An 18494-nucleotide genomic window follows, 5' to 3' on the forward strand; every position below is an offset into this window, starting at 1 on the left:
ATGGCTCTGGAAAACATGAAATCTTGGCATTCTTGCCTTCCACTCAACAGTAGGTAAAAAAATCAAGAGACTTTAATGTTGGTTTATTTACTTATTACTTGTTAAAAATACCTTGAACAAGTTTTTTGTGAAGAGTAACTGATGGGAAGAAATACTGGAGACTAATTATTTTATTCAACCGAGAACTCCCAAAATACATTACAACATACTCACGTGAACATAAGAACTGCTGTTAGGTTCTTCATCCTCACTACTGACAAGATCAATGCATTCAAGTACAGGTCTTAAAGGTCCTTCCTGAAAAAAGTGTTAAAAACACACACATGCAAAAGCATTAAGTTGTCCTCTTCAGAGATAAAATGTTGCATGCATTACAGCACACTGTTGGCATTAGCAATACCTGAAGGAGAATTTCACCAAGGTTTCAAGACGGTGCAGTAATGAAATTCCTGCATGGCAACTTTTCCACTTAACAGACTAATCCACAAAATTGGGTAAACATGCAAATAAATAAGTATTCACAAACAAGTAAAATATCAAGTTAACATGTAGATATCAACTAGAAAAAAAATCAAATTAACAGTTTTGGCTTGCTTAATAACCTTATATTCTTCACCTTCTCAATCAACTTAGATCTACATTTTTAAAGATACTCAACTTGCACCATTAATTCAATGGTAATAGGGTAGCAGGCTGTTACCAAGAGAGGAACAGTCTTAGATTTCACTAAGCAACATTAAATGGTTTTTCATTGTTTTTCGGGGTTTGTTTTGGTTTTGTTTGTTTGTTTTTAAAAGACACAAATTATACTCTAACTCCAAAAGTGTGGTGGGTTGACCTTGGCTGGACGCCAGGTGCCCACCAAGCTGCTCTATCACTCCCCTCCTCAGCAGGACGGGGAAGGGGGAGAAAATAAGATGGAAAAAAACCTCATGGGTCAAGATAAAGGCAGTTCAATAAAGCAAAAGCAAAGGCCACACGTGGAAGCAAAGGAAAACAAAAGATTTATTCTCTACTTCCCATCAGCAGGCAATGTCCAGCCACTTCCCGGGAAGTAGGGCTTCAGTACGCATAACAGTTACTCCGGAAGACAAACTTCGTAATAATGAATGCCCCCTCCCCCCTCCTCCTTTCTCCTAGCTTTTATTGCTGAGCAGATGTCATATGGTATGGAATATCCCTTTGGTCAGTTTGGGTCAGCTGTCCTGGCTGTGTCCGCTCCCAAGATCTTCCCCACCCCCAGCCTACTGGGGAGGGGGGAATGCTGGAGAGACAGCCTTGATGCTGTGGGAGCACTGCTCAGCAGTAGCCAAAACACTGGTGTGTTATCAACACCTTTCTAGCTACCAATACAGAGCACAGCAGGATGATGGCTGCTTTGGGGAAAATTAACTCCATCTCAGCCAGACCCAATACAAAAAGAAATTAAACTCCTTAGACATTTCAAACATTAAGAAAGTGGGAAACAGTTTCATACACATTTAAGCCCTCAAGGCTACTCCTTTCTGAGCAGATATTCCATAAGCAGGTTACAAGCATCTTCTCTGTATTGGAATCACAATGAGTGGGAAGTCATTTTATTTTAAAAGAAAACACATTTCACCCATTCACACCACATACTCAAATGCACAAAGACACGCATGGAAACAGTCTGTCCAGCATTCAGTTGCAGAGATGTGCATCCAGGAAGCCTGGTCAGGACTCCATGCAGCAATATGGAGGACAAAGGACCCTGGCTATCAACAAGTACTCAGGTCTTCTCTATTCTTCCTAGCTTGGCAGTCATGTGCTCCTTTTGCATATTTCCAATCTTTTCTCTCTCTTTGTGCTGCCCCTCCTCTGTGAGCTACTAAAGGCGATTGATTGTTTTTGTCTCCTCCTTAGGATGTCTTAAGGCTCTAGCCCTGTTCTTTATCTTCTGCAATCATCTTAATGGTTTAAGCCTTGGTTTTAATTTGTGTGAATGCTGTCCCTTGCTTTCCTGATCTGAGTGTCTTCAGAAACTTCATGTAGATGGTCTGTGACCTCGATGACCTGCTAGTCTAGGTAGTATCAACACCAGTTGATTTACATGCCTTCATATGCCTCCTTTTTTTCATGCTGTCTGGTGCTTCCACACGCACGTGCGTGCGTGTGTGTGTATATTCCCATTAACTCTCCATTCATACCAATTTTAACATTTCTACTACAAGCTTCTGGTAGATAGCAGAATGTTGGCACAAACATGAAAAAGCAAGAGGAGAAGAAAAATTAAAATCAGCAACCCAAACTAAGCACATAGGTCGTAAGTTTTTTAAAGATGATGTACAAAATGTCTGGAGCTCCATCCACACTCACTGTGACAAGATTCTTCAGTTTTTAAAGGCAAAAAAAGAGGCACTATGTCCACATAATCTGATGTCATGCAAAAAAACCCCCAGATCATGCTACAACATTATCACATGCCAACTAAATCATCAGTATAATGAACATGAAACAGGATGAGTAAGTCTACATACACCAAGCAAAAACATTCCTAGTGTCCCTAACTCACATCCATGGTCACACGTGTACACATCTTCAGTGAGAGGCAAAGTTAACTAAAATCTCCACATGCCATAAAAGGTTTCCCATCCAAATTCTGAAAGTTATTATCTAACCTCAAAGTAAATAAACAGAAAACAAAGATAGTTTAAGTTTTTGGTAGTGAGGGGGAGCGGTTGGTTTTTTTTTTTTTGAAGTCTGTACATGCAATGCCATCTACATCATATGACAGAGTTTTTGACTAAACTGCAGTATCGGCCATTTGTCTGGCAATATTGCTGGCAGATACCACAGACCTGTTATATACTCCAAAGGTATTCTTTATTTGTTAGAAAGTTAAGTCTTCCAGGCAGAAGAAGGACTTACAATAGTCAGCAGACTGACTCCTTGAAGAAGTGCTGTATTATATCCACCATCTCTGCCATATATTTGGCAGCGTCCTCAAGATCTTAACAAACAACCAGCTAGGGCAGGCTAGGAAGATTTATTGCCTCATGAGAAGTAGCAGAGAGAACAGCAGCATGCAATTCTCTCTACTGTCCTTACTGCCTCTCATTCTTTACATTCTTCCACCTTTCAAGGCTGAAAAGCTGTTCAGCTGGCCAGGCATAAACAGTCCTCATTGTCTCACTGGGGAGGAAGAGGGATGAGATCTTGGCCAGATGACAGAAGCTTATATGAATCAAGCTGCAGGCCTCAAATTACCCCAAAAGAGTGCTTAACTTTTTATGATTAAATAAATAAAGAGAACATGGTTTTCTAAATGAAATCTAAAAAAAAAAAAAAAAATCCATGACAGATTTGCTTTTGTAGAAATTGACTTGTATAAACTTACAAGAAATTAAATCTTTATTAAACAACAGGTGTTAGCAAGTAACAGTTCAAAGACACACTCAGACCACCTGACTGTCCAATCAGTTCAGTAATGTGTTTTGAAATGTTCAACTCTGATCCTAACAGCTGTAGCTTCTTCAAAGCAAAGATTTTCCTTCTTTCTGTTTACTTACTCCCTGGGTTCAGCAACTAATTAAAAGGTAGGAAATTGACAGCTCAAAAGCAGAGTAACTTGCTTTCAAGCCTAGGAAATTCTACTGACCAGAACAGTAAATTCAATTTAATACAAGTAATATTACAATTGTTTAAATGTTGTTTGCATACATGAAACGTTCTTTTTTCCTTCCAAATTCTGTGCCTCCTACTACACAATTTGTGTGTACTATTTTTTGGGTTGCATTCCAATTTGAACACAAACGTAGTATGGTCATTCTTTAAAATGACTCCTCAAAGATATACACCCTTATTTTCCACGAAAATAAAATGAGGAAAAAAAAAAACCAAATCACCACACCACCTGCCTATATACACTCCTGAATAATAATGCAAGTCCCAAATGTAGCATTTATTTAGGCTAGTTTGTGTTTCATTGGTTGATAGTTTAACCTTTACATGAAGATTAAAAACAAATACTGAAATTAAGAGTGTGAGAACTACAGTGCTGGGTCCGATCAAGAACTCATATGTGCTACAAAAGATTGAGAAAGTATAAGGATTGGGGAAAAAACAGTATAAACCTACCCCAAGTATATCCACTCAGCAACTGCTTAAGTCAATATATGAGACACCTTGATTGAAAGCCACCATTAAATATCACAACACTGGTTTAGATCCATCCCAGCTGAGTGCCATTACATAGAAAAGACTCCAAATACTAGACAGTGACTTCAGCATGGGCTCATCCTGACAGCAGTGCTCCTCTCTGCCAAAAGGTGTTGATACCAAAATGAAAGCGGAAGTTCAAACCCTTTTTATTCAGTGGCCCAGGATAGAAATCATCCTCATGGAGGGAGACTGAGTCTAGGACTACTCTCCCCTTTAAACGTTCACAGAGGCCTTCTGAGAATTTCATGCAAGCCATAGCTTCAGATGGACTTCCTATATTTTTAATCTTGATTGCAGAAGTGGTGCCAGGTGACACATATCATTTTCCAGCAAGAGAGCAGGTATTGCTAGCAAACATTCCCTATTAATACTCCAGTACCACATGGAGGGAAAGTTTTCAACAGCAGGAATTTAGCTTTTGCTCTCTTGGCTCACCTCCGCACAGGGTGAGCCTCAAATTGAAAGTTAACCAAAGTTTAATTACTTCACTTTTAACCAACTGGTTAAACTAAATAGTAACATAATGCAAAGATAGTGCCAGCCCTGAGGATTCCATCACTGTAGGAGAGTTAAGAAGCCAAGGATCAGTTAGCTTCATCCAACTCTTTGTATCTCCCCACAAGATGACCACCACCAGCTAAAAAGTATCTTGGCACACAAGAGCCTGAGATTACAGAAGAAACAACATGGACAAGCACTCAGTGAACAGCTGAAAGTTGTGGTCTCTCTAGCTGACTATACTGGCATACTTGGCACCCAGAAAGCCATCAGTGCTCGGTATTACAATATGCTCAGTCTTCACATCTTATAAGCAGATCCTTCACATTCAAAAAAACCTCAAAAAACCCAAACAACCCCCCCATCGTCCACTTCTCAATTACTTCTCTAAACAGTCTTCGAAAGCCATTCTTCTCACGAACCAACAGCCACGCCACTGAGCAATAAATCAATGGCTAAATCGCAGCTATTTCGGTTACTATAAAAATTTCTAGGTTTTAATTGATAGAAAATTATCTTTTGAGTCTCCAGGCAGCTGTGGTGCCTCTGCTGTTATTCATAGCTTTGGTTGAAAGCATTAGCATTAAATCAATAAAACTGTAATTTCACTATGCTATGCAAAATACTAACTGTAACAGTTAATACAATCAAATCTGTTTAATGGGTGGCTGGTAAAGATGGAGCCTCGTATTCATCTCCAAGGACAGTTTCTTCTCAAGGAGTTCTGTGAAGCTCATTTTTACGGCCTCCAGAAGTTTTCTCAAAAAGTCCTAAACTGTGGTCTCACTTTCTTCCCCTCCCTCATTTCAATCAATCTTTGGGTAATCAGGCCTAGCTAGCAGACACCTAGTCCACTGATATATCATGTAAGGTTTTTAGTTAGTTTGTTTAGTTTTTAGCTTTACATACATTCAGACCAAATACCCAGTTTACTTAAAAAGCACAATTAAACTTTTGCATAATTATATACACACTAGCATACAGAAAGCATGAAACTAGCTTCCAATATATGTGACCACAGACTTAACATATCTTTGACAAACTAATTATGTGAGCATAATTGTGTATACACATGTAAACACACTAATTATCATGGAACAAGCTTACATTAAAATAAATAAAAAATCTGACACAAGTTGTACTACTTGTGCTCTAAATCTTTGTCCCAGCAGATTTCCAACTTTAAGACTGCTGAGTAACTGACCAACGTTGTGAACCAACATGCACTTAGAAAGTTTTGATTTCTGTAACCTAGCAAACACAAAAATCCAAGTCCTTGGCTGACTTGGGTTGGGAGCAAAAATGAAAGTCCTGCTTCAGAGATGCTTCGTAACACCTCTATAATTCTATTTTGTTCCTGCTGTGATGCAACTGAAAGTCAGAGAGACAAATACTTGAGTCTGTATATCTAATATTTAACACCTTGGGGAAAGGAAATAAAACATTTAAATGGTAACTATCATGTTTCAGCAAATCACTTGATTTTGGTATATCCCAGGGCCAAGTGTTCTTCAGATATCATTTTTATTGGAAAACAACAATTACAAGGAAAACCAAAAACTTACCTGTTCCTTAAGACCTCTGTAGGAACTCAGAGAAATGCAGTTGTTTTTAATGAATCAATTTTTCTAATATCATAGGTTCCCAAAATAGGCCAGAAGTCCTCTTCAGGTTGGAAATAAACACAAACATTCATTTGCAAGAAAGCGGCTGCTCCAACTCTTCCAGGACAGAAAGGGGCTGTATCTTTTGTTATGAAGTGCAGCCAAAACATTGTAAAAAGGAAAAGCTGCGAAGTATATGAAGTGTATTTGTTTTTCCTGGATCTCAAATTGAAATCAATTTAGAGCTCATTATTGAATAAGCCAGGGCCTATGGAAGTATGTTTTCCTTTGAATTCAGACTTTTGAAACAAAAATCACCGATAGTGAAGAAAACTTGGCATAAATGTAACATTGCATCAGAAAATGAAAGTAATTTTTAAATACACAGATCTTCCATTTTCCAGTTGAGTTTTGTTTTGGATACGTAATCTTTATATGTACTTAACAAATGTTTACAGGAAATAAACACAAATACCTTCCTTAACAGTGTTTGCCATTGTAACACAACAGAGGAGTCAGGAGTTTATAAAACTATATATTATTTTGAGGTCCCACATAGAGTAACAAAGATAAGAGCAGCCCCTGCCTAGGGAAGCCACCAACTTTATCAGGGATAACTTGTATTTTTTAAAAGAGCAGCATAACGATGAGCCTCATCTTTAAAGAAATTAGTCAGAAAAAAATATGAGTGGATTGACACCACTAAAAAAAAAACCAAACAAAACAACAAAACAATTCAGGAGGAGTCCAATGCTTTCAGTGCAGACTGTGGCAACTTGAATAATCTGTCTACTTAAGTGCTATAGACCCCATTAAACCTGTGAATCTCTTCACTCTTGCCTTATCCTTCCCAAGGAAACAGAATGGGGGCCAGACCATCCTATCCTAAGAAATTAAGCCATTAGGAATAATGGCTTGTATTGTAGATTAAATTGTATTTTTCTGCTGGTATGCAAAACTTAGAATTTAAAGATTTTAAGTGGACAAAATACGTTGTAATGCAGAATTAAAAGGTGGGAAATTATGGAAGCACAGTTGTAAGTTTCCTGAATGAGGGTGAATCTGACTGTAAAAGTTCAAAAACTCTGGCAGCCGCAGAGATTGCTTTTGCTCCGTCAAATGAGGACTTTTTGTCAGTCCTACCGTAAGGATTCAAACACCCTAAGACGAGTGATTGAAATGGAAAAAAAAACACCAAAAAAGACAAAAAAACCCAAACAAACAAAAAACCCCACACACCAAATAAACATCCAACTTTCAAGAAAAAAAAAAAGAAAAACACAGAGATCACATGGCCTACAACTATTTCTTTTCTATCAAAATGAGCACAGGTTGAGATATCCAAGTGGCTTCTCTAATTCAGTTTATACAGTACCACCTGGTGCACTGGGTCCTCAGGACATGCAGAAAATAGTACTTGGATGATCAGATAGCATTCATACAAACACTTACGAAGCCTATACACTTTTAGTCATACACATTACTATATGGAAACGATGATCTAAAGCTAGCCAAATAGTTTAGAAATCCTTTTGCAAAGTCCAAGTTCACCCTCACTCAGAGGAGCAAATGGGAGATCCGAGGACACACCGCTGACATGAGATGATGGCCAGGGTCACACACCTTTCCCCTTGTATTCATCAATGACAACAGTAAGCTCCTCACCCCAAGATACCTATCCTGCACAAACAAGCCTAAGCACAGCGATCTTCCTATATATAGAAGCCTCTCTCAGAGGCAATCAGCACTGGGACCACAACGGCTCCATATTATCTACAGGCAAAACCAACAAAAAAAAGGTAGCAGAAGCATTGATTTTAGTAAGTCTCTTTCAATTACTGCTCTTGGTGCTCCAGTAGCCCTTCAATCATTACACATTCAAAGCTATACTAGCTTCCTCATTCTTTAACCAGTGTTTCAAGAAAATGAAGCTTATACAATCATGCTACACATGAATGCTTGTGTGTATATAATGAACTTTGAACTCATTAGTCAATTTTGACTGAATCAACTAAAAGACCAAGAAGTCTCACAGATAATCAACTACTTATAGTTTTCACAAAAATATACACATCCCTCATACTTGAGCACCTAAACACCCCTGCAGAAGAAGTCTGTACATTGAACTTAGGCTTTAATCAAACACCACACAAAACAGAGAAAAAAAAAATCTAGTTATTGCTCAGCATTAAAAATAAGACTAATCCATAGGAAACCAGCCATTATTAGCCCTGGCATCAATTAACCACTTGATCTTATTCGCATGACTTGTTCCTTAGGGAAAAATCATCTTTTTGTTCTTGCATGTATCCCTGCCATCCAGCACCACTTCACTGATGATGGACTGAGGTCAGAACACAGGCAGCACGAAAAACATTCTGCTTTTCTTGGATATTCAACAGATGTGAGTGTCTTCAAGTTACATTCACGTAAGCCACATGTCAGCATTAGACTAGGTGTTGTACCGTAGCTATTATACAGTGCTTGACAATTTGAGAAGACTGTTTAAGGCCTCTAACCCATTATTTCCTTCCTCTTCTTCTAAAGAAAGTATAGTGGTTTTGATATTGTTTTGCAGAGTGAGCAGTGCTTTATTCCTTTAACTTCAGTGGGACTATTACTGAAGCAAAATGCCATGCAATATGATTACCAGAAAAGTCATCTACAGTGACTTCTCATATACCTCACTGGTCACTGTAATACCCCACTGACCTGCTGGGATACTCAAGTCTATATTCTCTCTATAGGACCAACCAACATCATCTTATACCCCTGCAAAGAAAGGGCACATAAACCTTTAAGATAAACTTACCTGCCACAAAGATTCACAAATTAAACTATCTTTAAATCCAAAAGTAATGCTTTCCATCGAAATATAATCGAGATCATCCACACAGTACGCAAAGACTCCCTCCTATTTTATTGGGCTACCAAGAGCATATTTACTACAAGCAGTATGTTTCCAGTACAAGATCTACTTACTCCAACGAACTCAATCTCATCTTCACTTTCAGAAGTTGGTGATTTACTCTTGTGAATGTTGACAGAGCTATGAGACTCCATTATCTAAACAGAAACAAACCAAAACATGCTTCATCACTTTATTTTGTAAGTTTTCTTCAACTATACAGCATTTTCCATTTTATGTCTACTCTGGCTTTACAGCCTATCTGCACTCAACAAGCCTCTCTATAGCATTCACTGACAATTATCAGTAATACCAGAATAGGGGATAACACCAGGATAAGCAATAACAATTTTGACTCGAATCACACTACTATATTTTTCCAAATACGCAAAACGTGGCCTAATCTACAAAGCATCCCAATACCTATATTCCTCCAGCAGCCATCGCTATAGTGTACCGCCAGAGTTCAATAACATGTTTAAGGCTGAAAACCACAGCAAGAGACAGACCGGAGCTCTAGCCTAACGGCGCTGTACTACCGCTAGAACACAAGCAGAGGACGGTTTAGTAACAGACGCGCGGTGAGTCCGGGCGTAATGAGCAGGTACAGGTATTTTGGATGCTTTTGGCCACTTTAGGACCACAGCAGAGCCAGAAGGCTGAGCTTCTTGCTTCAAAACAAGCGCCGCCCTGCCAAACGGCAGATGTCCGCGAGCGGCGCGGAACCGCGGCCCGCCCGAAGGCGGCCCCGGCAGCACGGACCCAGCGGGCGGCTTTGCTGACTCACGTTTCTTTACCCGCACGGACACCCCCAGCCCCACGACGCCCCGCCGCCAGGCCGCGCCCCGCCGCCGCAGCTCGGGGTGGGCGGCGGGCGAAGAAGCGGCGGCCTCGCCGGGCGCCCGCTCCTCGCCCGGCCGCCCCGCGGGGACCGGGTTGCTAAGCGACGGCCTCGCGCCCCTCACAATGCCCCGGCCCCGCCGCAGGCCCAGGCCCCGGCCCCGGCCCCGCTCACCCCGCCGCCACCGCCAGCACCCGAGGGCACACCAACGCCCCGACCCAGCGCACCTCCGCTTCCTCTTCAACCCGGGGGCGGCGGGGAGGGGAGAGGTGGGGCGGGAGCGCGGCACGGCTTGCCGGGATTTGTAGTTGCCGCCTGTTTCGCCTCGCTCCCCCTCCTCTTCCCCCATGGCAGGTGCCGGCGCTACCGCGACGACGCCATGGCGCAGCCCCCCCCCCCGCCCCCAGCAGCGGCGTTTCGGGGTTCTTTCCTTCAATAACTTCCTGCCTCCCCTCTTCCGCCTTCAGTTGGGTTGCATAGAGTTCCTGCTCAAAGGAGGAAAACCCACAAGGCGCTTCCGGGGGAGGAGGAGGGTGGCGGCCATTGGGGCTAACAGTGCCGGGGGAGGGAAGGCGGGAAAATCGCCTCTGGGAGGTGAGGGCGCGCGGGCCCGGCCGTTAGCGCCGCGCTGAGGCGGCGGGGGCGGCCGCAGCGGGGTAGCTGCTCCGGCTGGCGGCTGGGCTCTGCCTCCGCGTCGCTGTGCGTTTTCAGTCTGCCGGTTTTCAGTCCACCTCACTGCTTATCCAGCCCAGACATCGACAGCTTGTCTGTGAGGATCTTATGGGAGACGGTGCCAAGGGCCTTAGTGAAGTCCAGACAGACAATGTCCATTGCTCTCCCCTCATCTACCAGGCCAATCGCTCTATCATAGAAGTTTATCAAGTTGGTCAAGCATGACTTCCCCTTGGTAACGCCATACTGACGATTCCTGATGATTTTCTTGCCACTGAAGTGCTTGGAAATGGTTTCCAGGATTAGCTGCCCGATCACCTTCCCAGGGATCAGGGTGAGGCTGACTGGCCTGTAGTTCCATGTGTTCTCCTTCTTGCCCTTCTTGAAGATGAAGGTGACATTTGCTTTCCTCCAGTCCTCAGGCACCTCTCCTAGTCACCATGATCGAGAAAAGATTATTGAGAGTGGCCTCACAATGATATCTGCCAGCTCCCTCAAGCACTTGTGGGTGCATTCCATCAGAGCCCATGGACTTACGTATGTCCAGTCTGCTTAAGTATCCCCTGACCTGATCCTCTTCCACCAAGGGTACATCTCCCTCACCCCAGCCTTACCTCCCTGGTCTCTGGAACCTGGGATTCCTGAAGGCTGCACTTGCTAGTAAAGACTGAGGCAAAGAAGGCATTCAGTAACTCAGCCTTTTCCATGTCCTGTGTCACCACGTCACCCGTCTCATTTAGCAATGAGCCCACGTTTTCCCTAGTCTTCCTTTTGTCACCTATGTACTTACAGAAGCCATTCTTGTTGTCTTTGACATCCCTGGCTAGATCCAATTCCAGAGGGGCTTTAGCTTTCCTAACTTCACCCCTATATGCTTGAACAATGTTTCTGTATTCCTCCCAGGTTACTCATCCTTGCTGCCACCCTTTGTATGCTTCCTTTTTGTGTTTGAGTTTGACCAGGAGCTCCTTGTTCATTTAAAAAGGCCTCCTGGCATTTTTGCCTGACTTCCTATTCGCTGGGATGAACTGCTCTTGAGCTTGGAGGAGGTGATCCTTGAATATAAACCAGCTTTCTTGGGCCCCTCCTCCCTCCAGGGCTTTATCCCTTGGGACTCTTCCAAGCAGATCTTTGAAGAGGCCAAAGTTCACTCTCCTCAAGTCCAGGGTTGTAAGCCTGCTTTCTACACTCCTCCCTCCCCTCAGGATCCTGAGCTCCACCATTTCGTGGTCACTGCAGCCAAGGCTGCCTTTGAGCTTCACATTCCCAACAAGCCCCTTGTTTGTATGAGGTTCAACAAAGCACTGCTCTTGTTGGCTCCTTATTACTTGGAAGAGGAAGTTATCAGTCCACTCCAGGAACCTCCTGGATTGCTTACGCCCTGCTGTGTTGTCCCTTCAGCAAATATCTTGGTGGTTGTGCTGGTTTTGGCTAGGATAGAGTGAATTTTCTTCATAGTAGCTGGTATGGGGCTATGTTTTGGATTTGTGCCAAAAACAGTGTTGATAACACAGGGATGTTTTTGTTATTGCTGAGCAGCGCTTACACAGAGTCAAGGCCTTTTCTGCTTCTCACACCACTCCACCAGCGAGCAGGCTGGGGGTGCACAAGAAGTTGGGAGGGGACACAGCCGGGACAGCTGACCCCAACTGACCAAAGGGATATTCCATACCATATAACGTCATGGTCAGCAATATAAAGCGGGAGGAAGAAGAAGGAAGGGGGGACATTCGGAGTTACGGCATTTTGTCTTCCCAAGTAACGGTTACACGTGATGGAGCCCTGCTTTCCCGGAGATGGCTGAACACCTGCCTGCCAATGGGAAGTAGTGAATGAATTCCTTGTTTTGCTTTGCTTGCATGTGTGGCTTTTGCTTTACCTACTAACCTGTCTTTATCTCAACCCACGAGTTTTCTCACTTTTACTCTTCCGATGCTCTCCCCCATCCCACCAGGGGGAAGTGAGTGACTGGCTGTGTGGTGCTTAGTTGCTGTCTAGGGTTAAACCACAACAGTGGCTGAAGTCCCCCATGAGGACCACGGCTTATGAACGTGAGGCTGCTCCTATCTGTCTACCTCATCCGCTTGTTCTTCCTGGTCAAGCGGCCTATAGCAGACACCCACTATAATGTCACCTTTACCTGTTCTCTCTTTAATCCTCCCCCATAAACTCTCATTCGGTTCCTCATCCATCCCCAGGCAGAGCTCCATGCACTCCAACTGCTCCTTCACATAAAGGGCAACTTCCCCTCCTTGTTTTCCTAGCCTGTCCTTCCTAAAGAGCCAGTCTCCCTTCATTGTAATGCTCCAGTCATGGGTGCCATCCCACTGTGTCTCTGTGATTCCAACAAGATCGTAGCCCTGCAGCTGCACACAGACTAACTCATCATGTTTATTCCCCATACTGCATGCAGTAGTATTCAGGCACGTTAGAGAGGCACCCCAGCATGTTGGCTGCCTAGAAAGGGATTGGGGGACTTCTCCATCATGGTGCCTTATAGGCATTTCCTTGCTAACATGCAAGTGCTGGAGGTGACCCCGCTTAAGCCCCATCTTGTTGATTTTGTGTCCCGTTCCTGTCACATCACCCCATGCCCTTTGCTCTTCGACCACGTCCATCACTCCCTCAGAAGGCTGCTGGTTACTCTCTCCCTCTCCCTTCATTCTTCGTTTAAAGCCCTCCTTATGCAGTCAGACATCCTACTGGCAAAACCAGCTTTGCCCTGCTTAGTGAGGTGGATCTCCTCTCTCTCAAGCAGATGGTGATCTGCAAGCAGGGTTCCATGGTCATACAACTCAAAACCTTGTCACCAACACTAGTTCTGCAACCAATTATTGACTTGTCCTATTAGTGCCCTTCTCCTCGTTTCCCCTCACTGGCAGGATCAAGGAAACATCACTTGGGTCCCCACGCCCATGATTCTTGCTATTTATCTGCTACTGCTCTCCTGCTTCATCATATAGTTACTTCGAGCCACCCAAAGTGAAAGTTGGTATGAATCATCTTTACTCAATGCATTGGCTTTGAGTAAGCTGAACAGTGTAAATGTCACCTTTGAGTTGTGTGTCTATATAAAAGAGCTGCTTGCACACAAACAAAGCACTTCACTGGTGTGTGCTTATCAAAGCCTGTATACACAGGAGAGAAAGAATTCAGGGTTGCGTGTCAAAGTTTGATATTATGGGAGCTTTGTGAATAAACAACTATCAGCAATAACATATCACGTGGTATTTAATGTCAGCATTAATTTAGTGCACTTATTTTTCTTGTAAACACAGTTACTAATGTTAGTTTTAAGCCTCCTTCCATATATGAATTAAAAAATAGCTTTATGAGAGAAGATAGACATACTGAGATGCTAGTTACATATACTAGTTATATACTCGTTAACAAATTTGTACAACTTAATCACTATTGTTGGACTGTATAAACAACACTGATTTGAGCAGTTTTATTTCATTATTAAAATAATAGAAACCTGACTACCACTTGGAAAATTAAAGTCATTGTTGCTGCCTAAACTTTCATATTTTGCATTTATAACTTGAATTTGCTAACAGAACACTGATAGCAGCCATTCTGTTTGTAGCTTGCTTTTGCATTTGATTACTTTTGATTCTTGAGAACAGATAACATGAGATGTAATAGTAACGAGTTACTAGAACAGCAAAGTAGCATTATTTTTCCAAACTCTGATACCCTATGACAATGACACTTATTTGAATATGAATTTTTCAGCAGTAATTCATGTAAATGTTTACTCTTGCAATGACCCATCCAAACATCCTCCTTGTATTTAAACAATACAGTTAAGGAAAAAGAATAGTAAGGGAATTGCCATGCAATCATGTCAGCATTTCCAATACGCTAACAAAACTCTGAATTCCAAAATTTGTGTATTATTTCAGCTAATCCTGGGAAAGCACAGGCATCCCAGTTTGGGTCAGCTTATGTGGTAGGTTGACCCTGGCTGGACACCAGGTGCCCACTGTCATGGTTTAACCCCAGCCAGCAACTAAGCACCACGCAGCTGCTTCCCCCTCCCAGTGGGGTGGGGAGGAAAAAAAAAAAGTAAAATTTGTGGGCTGAGATAAGAACAGTTTGATAACTAAAGTAAAATAAAATACACTACTACTACTTGTACTACTACTACTACTACAACAATAATAATAATTGTAATGAAAAGGAATATAACAAAAAAAAAAGAAAGAACACCCAAGAAAAGACAAGTGATGCACAATGCAATTGGTCACCACCCGCTGACCGATGCCAGAGCCGCGATCCGCCCCTCCTGGCCAACTCCCCCCAGTTTATATACTGGGCATGATGTTCCATGGTATGGAATACCCCTTTGGCTAGTTCGGGTCAGCTGCCCCGACTGTGCTCCCTCCCAGCTTCTTGCACACCTGCTTGCTGGCAGAGCATGGGAAACTGAAAAGCCCTTGGCTTAAGATAAGCGCTACTTAGCAACAACTAAAACATCAGGGTATTATCAACATTATTCTCACACTAAATCCAAAACCCAGCACTGTACCAGCTACTAAGAAGAAAATTAACTCTATCCCAGCCAAAACCAGGACACCCACCAAAGCCGCTCTACCACTCCCCTCCCAAGCTGGACAGGGGAGAGAAAATATAATGAAAGGCTCATGGGTCGAGATAAGGACAGGGAGATCACTCAGCAGTTACCTTCACACGCAAAACAGACTCGACTTGGGGAAAAAAATTAATTTAATTTATTACGAGTCAAATCAGAGTAGGATAATGAGAAATAAAACCAGATCTTAAAAAAAACCTTCCCCCCACCCCTCCCTTCTTCCCAGCTCAACTTTACTCACGAATTCTCTACCTCCTCCCCACAGTGGTGCAGGGGGACGGGGAATGGGGGTTGCGGTCAGTTCATCACACATTGTTTCTGCTGCTCCTTCCTCCTCAGGCAGAGGACTCCTCACACTCTTCCCCTGCTCCAGCATGGGGTCCCTCCCATGGGAGACAGTCCTCCACAAACTTCTCCAATGTGAGTCCTTCCCATGGGCTACAGTTCTTCACAAACTGCTCCAGCATGGGTCCCTTCCACGGGGTGCAGTCCTTCAGGAACAGACTGCTCCAGCGTGGGTCCCTTCCATGGGGTCACAAGTCCTGCCAGCAAACCTGCTCCAGCGTGGGCTCCTCTCTCCATGGGTCTGCAGGTCCTGCCAGGAGCCTGCTCCAGCGTGGGCTTCCCACAGGGTCTCAGTGTCCTTTGGGCATCCACCTGCTCTGGTGTGGTGTCCTCCACGGGCTGCAGGTGGATATCTGCTCCACTGTGGACCTCCATGGGCTGCAGGGGTACAGCCTGCCTCACCATGGGCTTCACCACAGGCTTCAGGGGAATCTCTGCTCCGGCACTTGGAGCACCTCCTCCCCCTCCTTCTTCCCTGACCTTGGTGCCTGCAGAGCTGTTTCTCTCACATATGCTCACTCCTCTCCTCAGCTGCAGGTTTTTTTTTTTCCCCCTTCTTAAATATGCTATCCCACAGGCGCTACCACCATCGCTGATGGGCTCAGCCTTGGCCAGTGGTGGGTCCATCTTGGAGCCAGCTGGCATTGGCTCTATCAGACATGGGGGAAGCTTCTGGCATCTTCTCACAGAAGCCACCCCTGTAGCCCCCCCGCTACCAAAACCTTGCCATGCAAACCCAATACAGCTTAGGAAGGTTCTTACGCAGTTTGTTTCATAGAGAAGAGACAAGATGTAGCCTGCTGGACTTCTTGGCTGCTGGGCCACCTGCAAGGCACATTCGCTGTCTAACTCGGTAAGAGAGTCGGCAATTTCTTTTAAACACAGGCAGTAGATTGCCAAAGGCAGGAGCAGACAAACCTAGGAGAGCAGGGGGTACTGTGGCAGGTGCACCTGCCCGATAAAGGCTGAAACTTCTCAACCGCGGGAAGGAAAGAGTTAAACTAGAAGCCGCGGCTCGGGGGTCCAGCCGGCCAGCAGAGTGCCCCGCGCTCCAGCTACCCGAGCCCGCCAAAACCACCTCAACCAGTGAAACCCCTCGGTTAAGAGAAGTTTCCAGACCACTGACTATATATGACCCGACCGAGGGTATAAATGGAGCCCCGCCGGAAGGCACATCGAGCCAGTCTTTGTCGGAGCAGCGGGTCTGCAGTCGGGGAGTCTGGCTGTGGGTTGGGACGCTGCCCACGGAAACTCCTGCAGGTCGAGAGCCTTGTCTTATAGGTGAGTGACTGCACATTTTGAGTCATCATTCTAAGCTTAGATTTGGTTACAGTTTGTGTAGTACTAGTTCCCAACTGACACCCTGAACCTGTAAATAACTTGTGTTTGTCGCAGTGTTATGACCTAATATTCCTGTTTAATCTGGCTGTTATATCTCAATACAACATAACATTCCTGTTCAATTTGACCATTACATTTTGATATCATTAAAGAAAACTGACTTTCAAAATACATTGCTGTCTAGTGTTTCTGCGACAGGTACTCACTGTCCGCTCTTCATGAGCTAAGGTCTCTGAGTCCGAACCTCCAAATAAAGTCGGGGTATCACATAGGATGTGGAAGCTGTTTCTGAGCAGACTGTCTTTACAAACTCATTAATGCTCTCTAGCAACTAATTCCACATATTCACTATGTGCCCTTAATTATTTTCTTCTATAGAATTTAAACATATTTCAACATCCTTGTTTCTCTCCTTGCTCCTTAGAGTGAAACATTGCCTTTTTAACCATTGATTTCCCTCTTGTGTCAACATTGCATACTGCCACTTGATCTAGAAAATTTAGATGTCTGGTGGTTTGGGTTTTTTTGACTCATATCTATATACTGTAATAAGAGGGGACATGATGTGCATTAAAAACCCTGATTTATCAACAGTGTACTTTTTCAGTAAGTTTTTTATCCCATTCTTCACATAACTCAATATTCTTCCATCCTTGGAAAGCAAGCGTTCTTACTGAGCAGTTCATGATAATGACCAGATTCCCTTCCATGGTCATCTTCAAATTCAATCTAAAATGCAGTAATAGAAACAAATAGTTCAAATTATTAGTTTTAGTATTGCTTACCTTTTCACTACTAAATCTCCAGTTACTAAATGCTGTGAAGTCATATAGCTGTTAGGTTTTTCTGCAGTAGCTGTCAGCCTTCTCCAATTCTGAGTAATGCAAATAATGCGTCCTCTGCCACTCATATCAGAAGAATTTTACGCTTCTTGACACCACATATTTACACATCACCAATTAGTGATTTTAGTTTTTATTTGATTTTTAGTTTTTTATTTTTAGTGCAAATTTTGGGAGAAGCAGCATTAGACTGTTCTGCTCTCCTCTCTCTCTTACTTCTGAAGTTTCTAATCTGTGATTATCTAGTCTTAATTTTGTGTTCTCAGAGTTTGTCACGGTCATTTTGGAAAACCAGTCGTATTTTCTTCCTTTTTGGTCATACTGCAAGGAGTATGGCTTTTCTGTTAATTGTGTAGTTGTGTAAAAGCTATTTATCTTCTTTTATCCAGTGGGATAACATCAGTCCTATACTTTAGGAGAGAGGAAGGGACTGGCTCTTTGCAGCTTGCTCCCTCTTTACCCTTTGGTAAAACATTGAAATGTCTACTTCTCTATGTTATTCTTTTTGTCCAGAACACCCCTCTCTCTCCCTGGTCCATGCCTGGGAGCAGGCCCTTCACCCTACTGTGAAAATCCTCCTTTACTCTTTGTGGTGAGCTGCCAGCCCCACTGGTTTTCCTTTGACAACTTACCAAGTCAGCAGAATAGAAAAGCACACAGTACA

At 43.3% G+C, this 18494-nt stretch overlaps 1 protein-coding gene across 1 annotated transcript in view; it reads right to left on the reverse strand.

Annotated features, from left to right (window-relative positions):
• The window catches only part of LOC127015033 (E3 SUMO-protein ligase ZNF451-like), a 41975-nt gene extending 31636 nt beyond the window's left edge, over positions 1-10339 (reverse strand). Inside the window, exons 1-3 of the mRNA XM_050894742.1 lie at positions 10261-10339; positions 9267-9350; positions 214-297 (exon numbers count right to left, since the gene is read on the reverse strand). Of these exons, the coding sequence (XP_050750699.1) occupies positions 214-297; positions 9267-9347 (165 nt within the window). The 5' untranslated portion in view covers positions 9348-9350; positions 10261-10339. The remainder of the gene's footprint in view (positions 1-213; positions 298-9266; positions 9351-10260) is intronic.
• Positions 10340-18494: the final 8155 nt, after the last annotated feature.

This window comes from Gymnogyps californianus, chromosome 3 (genome assembly GCF_018139145.2).
Source record: "Gymnogyps californianus isolate 813 chromosome 3, ASM1813914v2, whole genome shotgun sequence".
Lineage (NCBI taxonomy): Eukaryota > Metazoa > Chordata > Aves > Accipitriformes > Cathartidae > Gymnogyps > Gymnogyps californianus.